Source organism: Melopsittacus undulatus, chromosome 10 (genome assembly GCF_012275295.1).
Source record: "Melopsittacus undulatus isolate bMelUnd1 chromosome 10, bMelUnd1.mat.Z, whole genome shotgun sequence".
NCBI lineage: Eukaryota > Metazoa > Chordata > Aves > Psittaciformes > Psittaculidae > Melopsittacus > Melopsittacus undulatus.
This window is the reverse complement of record NC_047536.1, coordinates 17865129-17884811: the sequence shown is the minus strand read 5'-3', so window position 1 is coordinate 17884811 and position 19683 is coordinate 17865129. Positions and strand designations below refer to the sequence as shown.

Here is a 19683-nt window from a genome sequence, read left to right as displayed (position 1 = left end):
CTGGCCCCAGAGAGCCTTGTGAACCCTCACATTTGACTTTCTGGTCTTTTCCTCACCCGTGGTTATTGCCGCCACTTCCCAGATTGCATTTGGATGTTTTGGAGCTGGCACAGCTTCACATGGGTACTTCCATAAATGCTGCCTTTTAGGAGAGACTTTTAGGCTGTTTATCCATGAAAAAAGTGCTACCATTGCAGCCCAGGATCTTCCCTCTCCCCACACGTCCCAGAGGCCTGAAGGTGAATTCCTGTTTATTTCCTTAAGCAGCTCTATTCATAGCCTTCAAAAGCTGCCAAGCCGCATCTGTCAGGCCCAAGAGGACTCGAAAGTGCATCTTAGATAAACACCAGGAGCAAGGTGGGACTGCCCAGAGTTAGTGGTTCTCCCTTGGAAGCCTTGTTGCATCCTCTGAAAGCCATAGACACATCTCCAATGCAAGGTGTCGAGCAAAAGTGAAGTCAGGCTCAGACACCAGACAGTAGTTCAGGCACACAACATCCCCATGTCCAGGATTAACAGACAACAGCCCACTGCAGCAGGGGAAGAGGCAGGGAGGTTTGGATATTGGAGATACTGGATCTGGATGTGCCCAGATTGCACATGGGAGCTTCCAAGTGGATGAAGACCTGTCCCATCTGCTCCAGGGCACTCTGCCATAGGACATGGTGGGGATCTACAGCCAGAGTGGTTTCTATCTACCACTCGCTCTGGGTGTACCTGAGGACAGGCACAGGTGAGATGTTCAGACCTGATGCCCACAAGAGGCACTGAGGGCAGTGTGGCAGTAGCTGCAGAACACATTGCTCTCTGCTTGCACCACAGCTGATGAATGTGATGGATTATTTCATCCCTGCTTCTCTGGGCTCAGTTTGGTTTCAGAGAGGACTGATGGGCTTTTGCCAAGCCTGCAGCCCCACATGCTCCCAAGTGAGTGAGGTGATCATTGCAGGGGTAGTCTGAAAGAGATGGGGGAGAGATGTCTTCCACGGGCACAGGAAATACCTTGGCCCAGAGACACCAGGACAGTGTGAGAGCCCATGCACAGCACGGAAAGAACAAGCCATCCTATGGCAAGTGTGTTCTGTGTCCTGGCTCCACAACTTGACTCACCACAGAGCCATGCACAGCTGGATTTCACCCCCAGCCCCGCAGACCTGTGCTGTACACTTAATATCCACAGTGATACCCATTGCTCCTTGTCCATCTGCTTCTGAGAGAGCCAGCCCCCCATCTGCCTTCACTGCCCACTGAGCCAGCTCACCCCCAGTCCATCTCAGAGCACATCCAGGCACTGGAAGGGACCTTGGCTGGGTTTCAGTCCGTTCCATCTGAACCAGGCATAAGTCCTACTGCTGAGCCCACGGAGAGAGTGCCATCCCACTGGGAAGAAACCTTTGGCCCACGCAGGACAAAGACAGCCATTCCTGGACAAGTTCCCAGGACAGTTTGGGTTGATCATTCCCTGAGCAGCTGGTGCTTTCAGTATCCATGCATGTGAGTCTAGAGAGCACAGGCTTTCTGCCTTTCATCTGCTCCTGAAATGGAAAAAGCCAGAAACCCTCCTGCAGGACCTGCTGACACACTCCCAGATAGCAGGAGAGCTGCAACATTCCTTGGATAAGCAGATTCCAGTCTGCTCTGCACTTAGTCATCTCACTTGCCTTCTGCTAAGCTGGGTGCTGGGCTCCCACTCCAGCAGCCATTGCCTTTCCCCACACTGCCCTGAGCTCAGCCTCACACCCAGCAATGAAGACAAGTAAATGATATTCCCACAGCGGTTCCAGGGCATCCTGTTTATTTATATGCACTTTGGGTTCATTGTTTTGCAGCAGCATCCACCAGCAATTAATGCAGAAACATCCTCTGCAGAAAAACTCATTAGAGAATCCCTCCCAGAGCTGAGAGGAGGAAAGACTTCTCACACTGACAGGCTGGTGACTGGCAGACAGCAGGGTTATTGATCCACACTTGTATCCCTTCACCAAGCTGCTTGCTCACATTTCTCTCCTACTCTAGCAGAACTGTCGCCCTGTTGGAGAGCACTGGGGTTTCCTCAACTGCTCCAGCCCAGATCTGCCTAACCTGGCTTAAAATGGGATGAAGAAACTTGGATTTTGAGCTGGGTTTAGCTGCAGTTCAAGCCTCAGCCCTGCAAACCCCTTGACTCTGCTGTGAACTAAACTTCAGGCTCAAGGGGTCTTGTCTTGTTTGCCATTTCCATCAGGGTTTGTGCAGTTACTTGCCCTGGAAGTGAGTCCTGGGAGCCCTAGGGTGCATCAGTTGTGCCCAAACCACCCTCTGGCTTGTGGTCGGAGCTGGACCTGTGAGGCCAGCAGCAATGGGAAGGCTCCTGGGGCCCTTGGACAATCTCCTGCTCAGTGCTCCAGACAGCATAGGAAAACCTTGTAAACGTGCGTGAGGTCCAGTTTTCCTCCAGGCAGCCTCACACCAAAATCTCCTATTTGACAGCCCCACTAAGCCTTGTAAATGTGGAGAGAAGTTCTCAGGACTTCCTCTGCAAGCTCTGGAGCTTCTTAAAGCTGCTGAGATTAGAGCCAGCCAGCTGCTCCAGGCTCATTTCCCTCTCTGTGCAATCCCCTTGCATCCCACTGCTGACAAGGCATACCTTGTGCTGGCACTGTGCCCCTCACAACACGCAGGACCCAGCTGTCCTCACCATGGCTATGGGGGACTGTGAGGACTCTCACTCCCACCTCACCTGGGCTCACCACCACGAGCTCGAGGGCCGTTTCCAGATGTGGCTGCAGCACTGCCTAGGCTGCTTTTTGCTTTCACCCCAAACCAGGGTTGAAGCTACCACATATATAAAGAAATCCCTGTTATAATTATCTTCCTTGGCGCTGTCATTTGTCTAAGCCCTTAGAAGAGGGCTTAGCTCCGGGCTATGGTGAAGAGCACTGAGCAATTGCCACGTTGTCAGTTAGAAAAGACGTGGTTTCTTTTTTCTTCTTCCCCCCCCCCTCCCTAAAATTTTTTCCAGATGTCTTTTTGGCTTTTTTTCCCATCGGAGCAGTACCAGCAGCTGTGCAATTCCAATGTGAGCCGTGACTAATCCAGCACAGAGAGCATTCAACGGCAGCACTCAGCTCCTCGGGGTGTGAATCAAACAAATGAAACTTTGGCTTTAGGGATATGTGACCTCTGGAGCCAAACTGGGCCTATGAGTGGCACTGGGCTGCACGTGGGAGCTATGGACACTGGTCGTGGGAGAAGATGCTCCAGATTTCACATGTAGTTGGCTGTGCTAGAAGGACCCATGGGGTCAGACACAAAACTAGGCTCCACATGGACCAGGGAGGGTCGTGATGGGTGTTTATGGATGTGTCTGTGAGTGATATCAATAACCACGTACCAGCACTCAGGGGTGGCTTTTGAGTGGTGTGTAGCCAAGTAATGGGTGAAGACTTTCTTCTCTTTGCCAACAGAAGCTGCCTGATCACAGAGATGAACCATCTCGCTAGGGAGCGATGATGCTTCTCACAGCCACCTCCACTATCCTTCCCTTCCCCTTTCCCTTTCTGTTTTGTTTGGTTTTTGTTTCTTGCTGGCCATGTGGATATTTAGTTTAGAAAGAAACATCTGCTCCTTTCACATGCAGCAGAAGTGCTGCAAGGCCGGAAGAGGGGTGACCTGACAAAATAATCACAGATCACAAAGTAACAAGAATCCTATGGAGCAAGGAGCCAGCACAGCCCAGCAGCTCTTCACAGGCCTGTTCCTATGTTGACATCTACAGCCTCAGCAACATCAGTGGGAAGAGACACTCAGCTCAGTGTCTTAGCCCCTCTCAAAGAGTGTGCAACCATGAGGAATAAACCCAAACCTTAGGAAGCCAAGACAAAACATGATGTTGCATTTTGTTATCGTCTTGGGTTACCCTTCACCCAGCATCCACAATCACACTGCTGGTGCTCAGATGACTTAACCTCAGTCCTGCAGGCTACACAAGCCACCATCTTTCCAGCAGCCCCTGCAGAGCAACCTTGATCCCCTGGATATGTGAGAGTTAGTGCTGTAGGTGGATGACAAGGTGCAAAGAGCTGGACTATGTGTAGTGACTATGGACAGCTCTGTATGTCATAGAGACACTATTCAGGGATGCCCAAATTCCAGCAAAGTGACAGCATCTCTTTTTGGCCACTGGTTTTACTTTGCAAGCAGTGCCACGGCCATGCTGGTGCATAAAGGCATGCTGTCTGGTTCTGCCAGGGGAGCAGGTGAGTTTTAAATCCTTTTGGTCATGGTGAGATGCAAGGAGAGAGGAGCTGGGTTTTTCACTCTGGGCATAGAGAGGAACAGATGGAAAATCAACTCCAAACAGCTTTGCTGTCTGGCTGCCTCTGGCTGGGTAACTCCAGCTGAGTTACGATCTGTAAGGTCAAAATAGGTTGTGATGTCCAAAGACATCATCGGATTCAACTGACCAGCAATTCTGTCTGTGGGTTTTGCTCGGTCAGTCCAGATCTGCTGGACAGTAGCCACAGCAGAAAGCCCAATCTGCTGAGGGTCACATATGCCAGCCCAGCATTTCTCTGCTTATTTGGAGCACATTTCAGGCATGCCATAACTCTCCACACTCTCTGGATCATTCTTTCCCCTCCCTTCCCGCAAGGCAGTCCCATATGGCAGCAGTGTTAAGAGAGAGGATGGAGGAACAAGAAATCTCCTGCCTTTCTCTGCACCCCCCTGAGGATGGGAAACACGAGCTCCAGGACTGAAGTACACTGTTGTGAAATGACAGCAGTTAACATGTTAATTGCAGTAGACTAAGGTGCCAGGAGGTGCACAAACCAAGCAGAGATGGTATTCCTCCCTTTATCCATCGTGTTCTTAATCCAAGAGAGCCAGAGAACGGACACACTCATTGCAGCAGTGCAGGGAGCTGCTGTGACAATGACTCTCTGCAGAAGGTTGTGATGGGGGGCTGCAAGAGACCCCCTTGATCTCCATCCCTGCTTGATTTCTCTGGTCTACCCCTTAGACCCAAGCTGTGCCTCAGCCCTGGGTGGGACTGCCCACTGGGGAGAGAGGGAGAGGAAGAGCCCCATTTGAAAAGATAGCGTGGAGTAGGAGGAGGAGAGGCAGCAGGAAACCCAGCCCACCCTTTGGCTTCCTCCTGCCTCCTTCTAAAACCTGCAGACTCCTCCAGCCCATCCAAGCGCCTGAAGTTCCCTCAGCCCTGCTGCCGGACTGCGAGGTATGGCCCGAGAGCTCCGCGTTGGCCTTTGCTGTGCTCTTTCTCCCAGAATAGGGGTCCTGATAGCCCCTCTAATGGGGGTCCCTGCTCCAGGAGCTGCTCTCCCAGCCCATGGGGTGCAGCCGGTGCTCGGCAGCGCATTGTTTGGGATGGGGATGGGGACGCTACCCACCCTAAGTGTTACATTCAGAGACCGCTCCTGCCCTTTTCTCTTGCTCCTCTTCGCAGCATCTCCACTCCTAAACTGAGGCTGTTGCTGTATTTCGCTGCCAGGTTACTAGCTTTAGCACTTAATGGCATCTGTAAAGGTTTAACCTACCCTAAGGTTTTTCTCTTTTCTCCCTTTTTCCCCTCTGGGTTCTCAGCTGTGGGGTATTTCCTTAGAAAAAGACCAATATCTGTGCACATCAAACTGACCTGCAGAGCAAATCAGATCTAGTTACGGACCAGTCCCGAAGTGCATTGGCAGGTGAAGTTTTACTCACCGAAGTTATCGAGGGGTAGAACAAAAGAGCTTGCGGCTTCATCTCAGCATTTGTATTCTTTTCAGTGCAGCCGCTCTTGTTTCTCCTAAAAAAACACCCAAAAAAGACACTCAGCTTTTTGTTCCAAGCAGACTTTGAAACCATTTCAAGTCCTGCTGCCCTGGTTTGTTCAGCTCCAGCTGAGCGCCTGTTAGAGAGACGGAGGCTGCAGGAGAGGAGGAACAAAGCTCTCTTGGGGTTTCTTTTTAGGTTTTAAGAACTTGGGCTCAGTCAAGCACGATTTTAGGTGCACGCAGGAGTTAAGGGCTTGTTGCCTTTAAAGGCAGCCGCTGCCCTTGCCGTCCGGTGACATGCGTGGCAGGCAAGCTCTGCTCTTTGTGTCCCTCCTCTGCTGCATCCAGCCCAGAGAAGGAAACTTCACAGGACGGGGGCTAAATTCCCACACAAACCAAAAGGAAACGGTGTGGGGGCACCGGGAGGGCTGCCGGTGATCTGAGCCCTCGGTCACCACCGATCTGAAACAGCCCCAAACCTCTGCAACACGGCCAAAGTAAATCACAGCCGTTTGGGAGGCTTGAACGGCGGGGTCTGAAGTGGACATAAAAGGCTGTCGCGTCCTGCACAGCAGCTAAAGCCAAGCCATTGTCTGCCACATAGGCAGGAGCAGGGGTGCGGGCGGTGTCGGGAGGGGGCAGAGGAGAAATAAACTTTTCAGGCTTTTATTCCAAGCCCCTCCTTCCACAACCCTGCTCTTCCATGACTCAGCCCCAGAGGAATGTCGGCTCCCATGGAAACCCTTGCTGGGTCCTCTGGTCGGAGGGATGTCGGGGCTGCTATCGCTGCGAGAGCGCAGGGCATGCTTTGAAGAGGGTTTGCATTTTGGAGATATTCAGTGAGCAGTTTCTTCTCTCCTTGCTTTGTGGAGGTGTGTGAGATCAGCTCGCTGTGTCCCCCGGCAGCCAGGGGCACCACTTGCACTGGCACAGAAGTATCCCGGCTGCTTTTGACACTGCCCCACATCCAGACCAAGCAAAAGAGCTCAGTCAGGACAGGAAAGTGCTCTGTCACCTGTTTTGCCCACTGAGGTGTGCAAAGAGCTCACTGGTGCACCTCTGTCTGCGGCCCAGGTCACATCCAGCCTATTTTCTTGGTACTAATGGAATAGTTTTCCATTATGGATGCAATTTGCAACCAGGACAAACTGTAACAGCATCAACTCAGCACACAACTCCAGTGGTGTATGAGCTCTTGTCCTTATAACAATAGCCCTGTAGGTTGTAGAGCATTCATAAGCACAGAGCTGCTCAACCATTTGCAAGGGGAATGGGTTAATAGTGCTGTGATGTAGATGTGATTTTAGTGACTCTGCATGGACAGATGTGGTACCTAGATTATTTTACTCTGTGTTTTACTCAGGGTGGGTGTGTGTGCATGAGTTAAAGGGAGTTTCACTCCCATCTAAACTTAGCCTGGCTTTCTGAGCCTTCATGCTGCATGGCAGGGCACTGTGCATGAGCCAGGCTGGTTTCTGTCCTCTGCTCCTGCCCTGCTCATTTGGGTCTCAATGGGTGAGCCAGCACCCCCAGAAGCACCCCCTGACACTCAGGGACCTGTTCAACAGGGAGCTTTATGGGGATTCACGCAACAACTCTGACTTCAAATTGAATTTCAGCCCCTGCCTTGTCTCTTGGTCACCCATCTGCACCTTGAAAGCTATGGCCCATTGTGGGGTTTGTAGCAGAAGCTTTCTTATGGGCTGGTGCTGCTTTTACATTCAGCTGGAGGTGCTGGGGCATGTCAGACCCTGCAGAGCCTTGGAAGAGCAATGAGCAGATGGAGGGTGGGTGCAGGGGACCCTGCTGCTCAGCCTGGCTGCCTCCTGCATGGCCAGGCTGGGTGCTGGTGGGGAGGTGAGGCATACGGAGGGGTTTTGTCCAACAATTACGCGCTTCTGCTCCTCACTGTTGGTGATGGGAGGTGGTAGCAGGGCCCCTGTCTTGGAACATGGAGGCATCTGAGGTTATCCCAGTGGCCTCAGGGAGGAGCTGTCAAAGTGGCCAGGCAGAGACTCCTCCCCACGCTAACGTGGCATCCCAAAGGGCTTATGCAACCCTGGCCATGGCCAGTGCCACATGGGCCATGCTCCACCATCCACAGAGCCTCCTCCAGAGGCTGCACCCCTGGTCCTTGTTCTCCTCCAGACCACAGAGGGCCCCAGGATAGGTAGGAAGAGAAAAGAGAGCCCCATGGAATCCAGTGGCACAGACTCCTCTGTACATCACTAGGGGGTGTTTTCTCCAACAGGAGAAACCTATGATGGTGCTACAGGATTGGGGTGAGGGTGGTAAAGAGCTTGCCAGATTAGCTTGCTTTGAACTTACGGAGGTGTTGAGCATCAGCCTCAGACCTCCCTGTTCCCTGTGGTTTTCTTGTTAGGGACATGTCTGTAAAGTGCAATGAGCAGCTGGCACTGAGGGATAGCCTGGACCATGCTAGAAAGGTGAACTTTCTAACTAGAGAGGGGTTTATGGGAGCCACAGGACCCTATTTACACAGTGACTATGAGCTGAAGTCCCCACTTAGGATGCAAGTGAGATCAAGCATTAGAAAGGCTGCAGGCCATGGGTGCCAGGCCCTCTTCTCCCTCATCAGCAGTGAGGGGGGCAGGCCTGAGGAGGGGATGGTGACCACGAAGGCTTCTCTTTTTTATATTCAACATCCCTCTCTGTGCCTACATCATCCTGGTTTCCAGCATCTTACAAAGTGCTGGATTCTGTTGATTCCTTTAGGATACAGAAGGGTATAAGTCCCAGCTTGCTCCAATCTCACAGGAATACCCCTCAAGCTGCTCTAGCTGGGGGATGGATGCTGAGCTCACGGTATGGCCCAGCTGCCAGCTCCAGGGAACATCCTCTTGGACAGCAGGACCACAGTAGGTCTATACAGAGACTGGCACCATGGGCCAGGTTCTTCTGTGGCACAGCTCTGTGCACAGGGCTCCTGAGCTGTTATTTCAGGACTTTGGGCACCAGACACTGAGGAATGCCCATGCCTTTGCAGAAGAGCCAGGGGCTCACAGACACTGCAATGTGCTCTGTGCACAGGCTCTGCCTCCAGAAGGATGTTGGTTTTCAAACAAACCTGTTTTCCCATCTCTGGTGTGAGACAGCTCTGCAGAGCGTGTTTGCTCAGACTCTTTCCTGCTCCTTCTTCCTCCAAACACAACACTGGCAGCTCCAACTGTCTGCTGGCTCCTAGCAAGTATGTAATTCCCTGACCCCAGCCTACTGCATGCCCAGACTTTGAAATCCAAAGGCTTTTGGAGGCCTGAAGAAATGATCTGGAATGGTCTTGGTCTGGAGTTGGGTACTTCTTAAAGCCATCTTCCACATGTACATCTCCTCAAGGCTGGGCACTGCCATGTTTCTGCCCAAAAAGCATCACTGAACCTCAGAGCACCTTCCAAAGCAAACAAGCCCCTTGGGAGAAGCCCAAGAGGAGCCTTTACAAGCCAGGAGATGGCAGCAAAGGAGGAGATGGCCAGATTCACTGGTACTTTTCCACCTCCCCACCACAAACCACACTTCCAGAAGTGAAGAACCAGTGATCTCTCCTAGCAAATGCTGGAAGAGCTCTCAGCAGCCTCCAGAGTAAATAAAGGCAAGGGGAAGGGACAGCATGTACCAAGTGGGAGAGGAGGGAGCTGCTCAGCTACAGCCCCTCTCCCCACAGGTCCTCCATTCCACTGCAGCAGCCATTCCCACCACTTCCAGCATCCCTTGGGAAACTGCCCTCCATGCCCAGATACCTACTTTGCATGGGCAGCCTGCTGGGCAGGGTGAGGCACTGAGATTGGAAGGGGATTTCAGCCTCTATGTGGCCAAACCTTGCTAAATTAGGAAGCAGAGCTCAGCCTGGCTGGTGCCCTGGCAGCACAGCATTGGCATGGTTTTATACCCAGAGAGCTGCTGTGCATGGGGAGGATGGGAAAGGATGCACTGACAAATCAGATATCCATCCCTGCTCAGTGAGAGAGAAGATGACACCTTACCATAGAATGGTTTGGTTTGGAAGGGACCTTCAAAGCTCATCCAGTCCAGCCCCCTGCAATGAGCAAGGACACCTTCAGCTGGACCAGGTTGGCCAGAGCCACATGCAGCCATGCAGGTGGAGAGGAGGAGGCTGAGAGGAAGGGAGGCAGCTGAAGCCTTGGCAGAGGGACAAGTCCCCTTGCTGTCAGGAGACAAACCAGGGGTGTTTGGCTCTCCCGGCGGGCGGAAGGGAGAGGGCAGCCCTAGCTGTCAGGAGCGGGATGCCGCTGGCATATTAAGCTGCCATCTGAGCTCCTCTCTGCGCTCACACAGAGGGGCTCAATCCTGCCAAACAGGAACTGGGAGGGGGACAAGGACAGGGTGATTTCACCAGCTGCATTCTCCTTTTGGCTTGTACTGTAGCCAGTGTTAGCTGGGCTGTCTGGATCTTTCATCCTACACAGTCCCTGCAACAGCCCAGACTAGGAGGGTGCAAAGGAATCACCCTCCTTGAGCCCAAATCACAGCATCCGAGCATGGTTTGGGTTGAAAGGGACCTTAAAGCTCATGCAGTCCCAACCCCTGCCATGGGCAGGGACACCTTCCACTGGAGCAGCTTGCTCCAAGTCCCTGTGTCCAGTCTGGCCTTGAGCACTGCCAGGGATGGGCATTTCCCAGCAGGACACAACCACAAAGCATCCTGGATCCCTCAAACCCAGATGGAGGACCCTCAGGTCTGAGTAGGAAAGGAAAAACTATAGTAAAGACCCCAACATTTGGGGGTGCTGGGGAGGGGAGACTGGTCCCTGATACCCCTACAAATGTCTGTGTCCATGTGGGAAGGGGTTTTCTAAAGGAATTAATTCTCAAGTGCCCCATCTCACTGACTCTTTGCTATCTCTTTCCTTCCTCCACTTCCATGTTTCATCTGATTGACAAATCAAATGGTAGAGTTTCATTGCTTGTACCTGGGGCTCATACCGAGGCCTTTTAGCATTAAAAATTGAGGGTTGGGTGCAAAAAACTTGGCTCCTTTCCTGTGAGGAGAAGGGGAATTGCCATTTTGACTGCGATTTTTGTAAAAGCATCGAGGAAAGCAACAGAAATCGGAACGCCTGCGGTCCCATTTTGCAAAATCAAAAGAATTTGTGTTGGAAACATGATTTAGCTGAAGGTTTTGGCTAGAAAAGCCAGCATGTGGGTCTGTAATAGTGAACAGATGAGGCAGAAACAAGAGAACACCCTTTCCGAAGTGCCTGACTGCCAGCATGAGCTCGGCCTGGAGCCCAGCGGCACATAGTGGCCTCCTTCCTCATCTCTCCTTTTCCTCTCCTTTATTCAGGGTCTGCTGAAAGATGAGGGCCTGGATCTTTTTCCTTCTCTGCCTGGCAGGCAAAGCCCTGGCAGCTCCGGTAAGTAGAAGAGACAATGGAGCTACTTGCTATCATGGTTGTCCATCTGATGTATTTGATGGGGATTTTCTTCTATAAGGAATAAAACCCTGAGGGATGGAGGGCAACAGGGGGAGAGGAAACCCCGTGGGTCATCCCCCCGCAGACTCCATCTCATGGTCCCTTTCCCCTACAGCAGGAGGCTCTGCCCGATGAGACAGAGGTCATTGAGGATCCCACCACAGAGGTAGGTGACTCTGCTCCTCATCCCATCCCACCCACTGCTCTGGGAAGAGCATCTCCAAAGCACGAGGGAGCAGGGGCAATGGGGGGGATGCTCTGCCCCTAGGATCTGGTACTGAGCTCTTTGTGCAACCCCAGCAGGAACAATGACATCTTTTGCAGGAGCCTGTGGGGGCCAATCCCGTCCAGGTGGAGGTGGGAGAGTTTGAGGAACCCACAGAGGATGTAGAGGAGATTGTTGCAGAGAGTAAGTTGCTCTTCCCCTGCCCTCCAGCAGGCAAAGACATTGTCCCTTTCCTGGGGAAGAGTGGGGGAGCTTCAGCCACCCCTAACAGTAAGGAACTTCCTTGGGAAGGGTAAAGCACAAGGACAATGCCAACCTAGATGCCCATTTAAAGCAAGAGAGGTATTCTCTGCAGCACTGCCATTGCATTGTGTGACTACAGAAGGGAGCCCAGGGGTAGCCCGAGGGCTAACACGGACTTCTGGGAACCCTCACATCTTCCCAGTGCAAGAAGAGGTGCTCAGGGCTCTCACTGGTGAAGTTTCTGTCTCCCCTCTGTGCAGAGATCCCCCGGGCATCTCATGGGAGGTGAGGATGAGGCAGGCTCTGACTTTTCTCCTTGCCCTCTCGCAGATCCCTGCCAGAACCACCACTGCAAGCACGGCAAGGTGTGCGAGGTGGATGACAACAACTCGCCCATGTGTGTGTGCCAGGACCCCTCCAGCTGCCCAGCTACCGCCGGTGTCTTTGAGAAGGTGAGGACAGAAGCTGCTTGATGGAGCAGAGCAGGGAAAGACCCCACATGGGACATCCCCAGAGATGGGGAAGACAAATCAGGGTGACAGCTCCCTGTCCGGCCTCAGTCAGTGGTGACCAAGAGCCATTGTTCACCCCAGGAAATAAGTTAAACATCTCATTTGGAGGCTGTTCCTGCTGACTCCCCAGCAAGGCTGGGCTCCGCTGCCTCTCACACAGCATCTCCCCATCCTGTGCAGGTCTGTGGCACTGACAACAAGACCTATGACTCCTCCTGCCACTTCTTTGCCACCAAGTGCACCTTGGAGGGAACCAAGAAGGGACACAAACTGCACCTGGACTACATTGGGCCTTGCAAATGTAAGTGGAGCCATTCCCTTAGACAAGGGGACCTCTGACCTGAGCACAGCCCTTTTGCCCGTGGGATGAGGGAGAGCAAGGTCCAGGCAGGCTCAGGGATTAGGTGGGAGGGCTCTGGGGCTGCATGTCCAGACACTGCACTGAGCATCCCATGTGGTTTCCAGTCATCCCTGCCTGCCTGGACACAGAGCTGACCGAGTTCCCCCTGCGCATGAGGGACTGGCTCAAGAACGTGCTGATCACCCTGTACGAGCGCGATGAGGGAAACAACCTGCTGACGGAGAAGCAGAAGCTCAAGGTGAGGGATGGGGGGGAACCTGCGAGCTCACCCCACCAATGGAGCCCAGCACACATGGAAACCCATCAGAACAAGCTGTGGGCACCTCCCAAGGTTCCCCTTCTGACAAGGTCTCCCTGGCCTCTCCTATGTCAGGTGAAGAAGATCCATGAGAATGAGAAGCGCCTGGAGGCTGGAGACCACAGCGTGGAGCTGCTGGCCCGTGACTTCGAGAAGAACTACAACATGTACATCTTCCCCGTGCACTGGCAGTTCGGGCAGCTGGATCAGCACCCCATTGATGGGTGAGTGTCAGCAGAGCAGGATGGGGACCATTTCCTGCCCAAGGACCAGGATGATTTGGTGGCAGAAGGTGTCAAGGCAAGGTGGAGATGTGACACAAGCTGAATGGTTGCAGAGGCACAGGCAAAGTGACAATGCATGGAGCAGGGGCTGGGGCAAACCAGGCTGGAGTAGAGGCAGTTTTACCTTCATTTCTGCAGAAAGAGAAGCCTCCCCCTGCCCCAGCTGCTCCCATCTCCTTTGGGTGTGGAGTTTCTGCCTTCTCAGATTTACTGTCCTATGATAGTTCCCTAAAATATCTTAGTCCAAAGGCCCTGGGATAACTTCAGCAGCTGAAAGAGCAGCTGCTGGCTTAGCTGGAAGCTGGAGATGGGCATGAGAGTGATCACACACCCAGACCCAAGGGATAGAGATGAGGGGGGACCACTAGCTGCTGGCTATTTTGTGACTAGCACAGTGGGTTGCAAAAGCAAACATCAGTCCTTAACCTTCATGACACCCAGTGGCTGATACTGGGAGGGCACTGGGACAGTGGTCAAACCAGAGAGAGAGCAGGGACCAGCATCTTGCCCTGTGCTGGCCCCTGCACATGGCAAAGCACCTGCCTTCCTATTGGGAGGGCATCTGGTGCTGGCAGGCAATGCACTGACCATGCGGTCACCTTGCAGGTACCTGTCCCACACCGAGCTGGCCCCTCTCCGTGCTCCCCTCATCCCCATGGAGCACTGCACCACTCGCTTCTTCGAGGCTTGCGACCTAGACAACGACAAGTACATTGCCCTGGAGGAGTGGGCCAGCTGCTTCGGCATTAAGGAGCGTAAGTACTGAGCTGGGAAGGAATGGGGAGGGAAAGGACATGGAAAAGCACCCCCAAAAGCCCACACAAAGCAGTGAATTACAGCCGGTCCCGAGGAGGGAAAGGCAGTGGAGAGCAGGGAGAGGGGATCACAGCAATGGGCGTTTGTCAGTATCCACCTCCTAACCTTGTCTTTCTCTTTTCCTTCCACAGAGGACATTGACAAGGATCTTGTGATCTAAACCCCCAGCTTCCTTCTCTGCTGCCAACTTTGTCTTATTTTAACCTTCCCACTTCCTTTGGTTTTTAAACCGCTTTTGTTTTGTTTTTCCCTGGGAACAAGGTGCTAATATAGACCTAAACATATGTAGGAATGGTGCTAAGAGAAATAACAGCCCTCATTCATAGCCTAATCTATTACCACTAGATTACTCACTGTTTCCACAAGCTTCCACCAGCTCTTTCTCTCTCTGACGTGTCTTTACCATTGACTGACCCTGTTCCTGTCCTAAATACCCTGTCTCAGTATCCGCTCTCAGATGACTTCTCTTAACAACTTACTAACAGCACGTTCTTGGACACGTCCGCATTAGACGCAAAGACCTCTCAGCTGATTCACAGCCCGATATTGACCACCAGCAAGGGAAGGCAGAGCAAGGGAAGGCAGAGGATGTTGGAGGATTGGGCTTTTCGAGCAGAGCAGCTGTGGGTGACACTGTGGCCACCCAGCTCGTGGTAGGGGGATGGAGAGGGATGAGAAAGATACAGAGTGGTAGGATTTTGTCTTCCCCCATTCCCCCCACCCCCCATTCCCAGGGCTTGAATTGAACAATCATTGGGCACAAAAAGAAGGGCTGATCAACCAAATGGATAGGAAAGTGCACAAAATTTAGAACCAATAAGATGAAATGCATCCCACCCTGTAAAATCCCCTCCACCAATAAAGGTTTGAAAGTGCTACGTGCTTTACCATTACTCGATGACCGTACTGCTGTTGTGTTTTCTGTGCTGCAAAGGGCGAGCAGGGGCAGCCGCCTGTTTCCCTGCTGTGTGGGGCTGACCTTGCTGTTGCTGAGATAAAGCTCTTGGCTCTCCCCAGATCACGGTGCCCCTGAGCACTTCCCACCTCTGCCTTGGTTGTGCTCAAATTCCAGCCCCGCTGTGCCAGTCTTGGAAGGGACATTTCTGCACAGAGAGAGTTGTGCTTGTCACGTGCTTGAGGGAAAGGCTGTGATTTATTATTCCTGTTGTGGATTTCAGGGTTTAAGGGATGGGTGGGAGGAAAGGGAGCAGATATTACGGTATTTGGATTTTGCTTTATAGAGAGTGCCCTGGCAGGAGTGAAGGGATGGTTACGTCTCGCAGACTGAGAACTCCTTTTTTACCTCTGAATGTTCCCTGTGCCTTATATTATTAAATTCCTGCCACAGTGTGAGCAACCTGATGAGCCTCTGTAATAAAAATACTGATTTGAAACACTGACAATAAATGAGCTTGCAATGTTCCTCTGTTTTGTCTCATCCCAACAAGGGGGATTGCACAGGCACTACCAAGCTTGTGCATGTGTTCGAGTTTAATAGAAGGATCCTACTCACAGGGAACAGTCTGGTCAGGGTAAGATGAGGTGCCAGCCCATCACCTCTCTGTAAATGGGTTCCTTGGGGTATATCAGATGGGTAATATAGAGCAGATGGAGGCAGACAGGGTCACTGCAGCAGCCAGCACAGACTCTCACATGGATCTAAGGCCCTTGCTTCAATGAGCAATAAAATCCCTGGGAAAGGTGAAAAGGCACAACAGTAGGAAAATAAACACCACCATTTGCATAGGCTAAAAATACCCACATTGCAAGGGCTCTGGTTAAGCTGTGAGGTCCCCTGCTAACAGCCCCTGGCTGGATGTGCTGTGCTCCAGGCAGAGCTGTGGGTCAGACCCTGATCATGGCCCTCCTGCCTGCAAAGCCCTGAGCAGGTCCCAGTGGGGATGGTCACTGTGCAGGTGCTATGCCAAGCTGGTTGAACCCAGTGGGAAAGCTGATGCCCAGAGGGGCCAAACAAAGTTTTTCCCCCTTGCCTTGAACCCCACGGGTCATTCCATGCAGCCACACTGCTTCCCAGAGGAGCCATTAACCAGAGAAGGGTTTCTCACTGCAGATGCAGCGGATGCCACCTTGGAAGGTGGAGAGGGGGGATTTGGGCAGGAAAAGCACGGGAAGGCAGGCAGGACTGAAGGCGATCGGCTGTCCTGTATGAACCTGCTTTCCAGTTGCTCCCTCTCAGCCAGAAACTCCCACTCATGCTCCTCCGCCAAGACACAGCCACATTCCTGCCAGCAATAGCCCTCCCCGCCAGCACTGCTGGACAGCAAGGGAAGGCTCTGCAGCCCTCCTCCCCTCTGCCTTCCCCTCTTGGGCAGGAATTGGCTCTAAACCAGAGCAGGCTCCACCAGGAGAGCCAGTTATCATGGCTCAGGAAGGCAATGGGATCCATCCCTATGTCCATGTCCCATCCCAGGGGATGATACTCACGTCCAACAGCCTGGCAGAGCCCAAAGGACCCACAACTCAGTGCTACTACAAGTGCAGCTATCCTGGCTTTAACTCATCTTGCTCATCCTGAGCATCAAAGTGAGCTCAGGAGGTTGCGGCTGGGCCTTCCTTAACCCTTCAAAGGTCACAGCCTGAAGTCTCAAGTTGCTGGAATTTCACTGCCTTGGGGCTAATGCCATACATGGGGTTACATCAGGACTTGAGGAATAAGCTGGCCTTTTTAAGCTTTCAGCTGGTCAGCAAGGGTGGAACAGAACAGCCCTTTCCCTGTTACAGCTGAAATAGAGCTTTCCAGTGCCTGCACAGCGCCTGTACTTTCCAAGTGGAAATTCTCCTTGTGGTTAGTGCTGACTGAGGACACAGTTTGCAAACTTGAAAAACAGAGAGAAAAATAACAGAGATTGGGGTCCAAAACCAGCCCGACACAAGCACAACCTGACCCGAGTGCTACAGTACATCTGCAGGCAGACGTGGTTAATCTTGCTGTGGTTACTCAGGGCAGGACAAGGCAGCAGCTCACTGAGCATTGCCCTGCATCCGAGAGAGAAAAGATGGGAAAGACAAAGATTTGTGTAGGGATTAGTATTTTCATGTCTGTTTTCCTGAGCCTTACTTTTACAAAATAAACAAACTATGCCATAAATGCTGCATTAAGATTCCTGGCTTAAACATTTATTCAGGGGATGCAAAAAGGTGACCCTCTAGGATCACTGGTTACTCCAGTCACATGCCTAGGGACAACCTGGACTCCAAGGCTCACTGTTTGCAAGGTGTAGCTGCACCCAGGGACGTTTCTGCTCTAGCTAATGATGCCATGGGAAACCCACAGTGTTAAACCCATCATGCAGTGCATGTGAAGGCTGGTATTTTACATAGTCCTGAGCCTTGCTAGCTGAAATCAGTTCTGCAAAGAAGACTGAACCATATAACTGAAGGCTTTGACCCACGTTCAGCTTGCCCACAGTGGTGGGGTTGATAGAACTTTTTTTCTTAGTGCTTATGTAACTCACAGCAATCCAACCACACACACACTGCTGCTGATGGGGGAGCTCATCACGACCTGGTCGAGAGTGGGTCCAGGCCTTGGCAGCGCCACCACATCCACCCCTCTGCCCTGCTCCAGCTCATGGAGCAGATCCAGAACTGCCCGTATCCACTGCAGAGCCTTGTTTTGGCTCAAACGAGCCCAGGTACCGCAAACTCAGTCCAAACGAACCCAGTCTCCGGTGAAGAGACAACGCCAGAGGGAAACAAAGAGCAGGAGGGAGGCACAAACCCTTCACACGCATCCTCTTCCTGCATCCCGGCGCTGCAGCAGCGGCGCGGGCCGGCCGGAGGGGGGAGCGGCAGGGCAAGGGAAGGAGTCCGGCTCTGCGGGGACGGAGCGGGGTGGGATTGGACGGGAATACAGGGATAGGAGCTGGGGTCTGTATCTGCTGGGCCAGGGGCCGGCGGAGGGACCCGCTCCCACGGGCGCATCGCCCAGCCCAGGGCTCTGCCCTTTGCAGCGGAGCATCTCGGCAGCAGCGAGATAAATGCAGCCCTGGTCCCTTTAGGGGCTACATCCCCACCCCGCTCAGCCATCCCAGCCAAAGATGCCCAAACCACCTCCAAGCCTTCCCAAAGCACTCAGCACTTTTTAGTCTAAAGAACACATGGCTTCCGGGATGCTTTGTGTTTTGTTGATCTGCCTGCCTGCCTCAGTACAATTCCCTCTATGGTTTTAGCCTACTGGCTCATTTTAACTTGATTCAATGGGGCGTAAAACTGCAAAGACATCACATTCCTTCAGGTAGGCTTAAGGCAGAGCGAGGACACACACAGACAGACAAGCACTGCTGCACAATGATGCTGAAGTCGAACAAGGCTCAGTTTGCCTTCCAGATGCTCTCATGCCAAGGCAATTGCACAGTAGGTAATTATTTGTGTTGGGGACTATCCGAGTTTCTGCACTGGCCACAGGGAAGTTACGTTGCTTTCTATTTCATGGCTTACCACACAAACCATGGCCATTTCCCAATTAAGCCCACTTTTTTTCAGCCTCAGTATTGTGCTCCTAAGAATCACAGAATCCGTTTTTGTGATTCTTGAGAAATATCTCGCCCCAGGATACATTTTTATGTGTGTTCTCTACATTTTTCTTAATTTCATAATCCTTTTGATCCCTGCTTCGGTTGGACCCAAAGGACTATACAAGTCTCTTGTTATTTCTTGCTTATACACCTTGCTGATCACCTTTACCACCTGAGTTTGAGGCTTTGCTGCTGTCAGCTACAGGGCTGAAATTCCCCATGCACAAAGCCAGGCCTGACCGCAGCACGATGGCATCTGTCTGTGGCCTGCCCAGGGCAGCTGCAGCACCATGGCCATGCCTGATGAGACAATCCCCAGTGGCTGGTGCTCACAGGACATTCCATAGCCAGGAGGAGTGTAAAAGCAACACAGGACTCCTCAAACGAGCATCCAGTGCTGACCAGCCACCTGGTGCATTTCCCTCCCATGAAATGAGGGGTCTATTGGAAATCAAATGCTCTTTCTCCACCAATGCCAACGAGCCCAGAAAAACTGCTTTGGCTCAGAAGTGCCCATGCTCGAGACTGTCTGGAAGCTGTGTTAATATCTGGGGCAAGTATCACCACGTGTTTGCGATACTCCGTCTCCCTGAAGCATCTGCTGTTGAGTGCAGAAATGAGTCAAGGCACACCTTTGGTCTGACCCATGTCCTCCTACTCTTCAGCACTAACCACATCTGCAATCATACCCTGTCTGCTTGGGCTTGAGCAGCAGGATGCATCCTGCAGGATTCCTGTTGTTTCCTCTTGTTCACGGTGTCCCTAATGAAATCCTTATCTACCATCAGATGATTCCTCCATCACTTAGGAGCAAGCTCCAGGTTTTAGCTCTGGTGCAGATTTTCATGCCCTTCAAAGAGCCGTTCCCTATTCTGAGTTCTGAGCACTGCCCACATGCAGTCTGTTTGGTGAGCCTTTATCCTGCTCCACAGGAATAATTTCATTTTCCTTTACAGCTTGCTCATCCAGGTTGGATGCTAGAGTATTTTACTTAACATGTCTTGTTTGCATCCTTCTCCTTAGCCTGGCACCTGATGAACTGCCTGTGGCAGGAAGAAACATGCTATAATAATAATCACAGAGGAAATCTGGAGGGCTCTGCTTCACTCCTCAGAGGCAGATGCTCACGTTCCTCATACATTAACCATAACACAAGGCCTGTACATACAGTTGTTCTCAAGCCAGTGCTGGCAGACTTC

General features: G+C 52.2%; 1 protein-coding gene across 1 annotated transcript; it reads left to right on the top strand.

The window, feature by feature from the left end:
* The first annotated feature begins 5065 nt into the window (after positions 1 to 5065).
* Positions 5066 to 15368, top strand: SPARC (secreted protein acidic and cysteine rich). The gene is made up of 10 exons (XM_005147187.4): positions 5066 to 5218; positions 11077 to 11146; positions 11322 to 11372; positions 11531 to 11615; positions 12006 to 12127; positions 12368 to 12488; positions 12653 to 12786; positions 12922 to 13070; positions 13737 to 13885; positions 14078 to 15368. The coding sequence occupies exons 2-10, from the start codon at positions 11090 to 11092 to the stop codon at positions 14104 to 14106; spliced, it is 897 nt and encodes a 298-aa protein (XP_005147244.1). The 5' UTR covers positions 5066 to 5218; positions 11077 to 11089; the 3' UTR covers positions 14107 to 15368.
* The last annotated feature ends 4315 nt before the right edge of the window (positions 15369 to 19683 follow it).

Coding starts and splice junctions, on each gene's coding strand:
- SPARC (XM_005147187.4), top strand. CDS start 11,090: ATGAGGGCCTGGATCTTTTTCCTTCTCTGCCTGGCAGGCAAAGCCCTG. Junction 11,373..11,530: donor TTGAGGATCCCACCACAGAG/GTAGGTGACTCT, acceptor CATCTTTTGCAG/GAGCCTGTGGGGGCCAATCC. Junction 12,489..12,652: donor CTACATTGGGCCTTGCAAAT/GTAAGTGGAGCC, acceptor TGTGGTTTCCAG/TCATCCCTGCCTGCCTGGAC.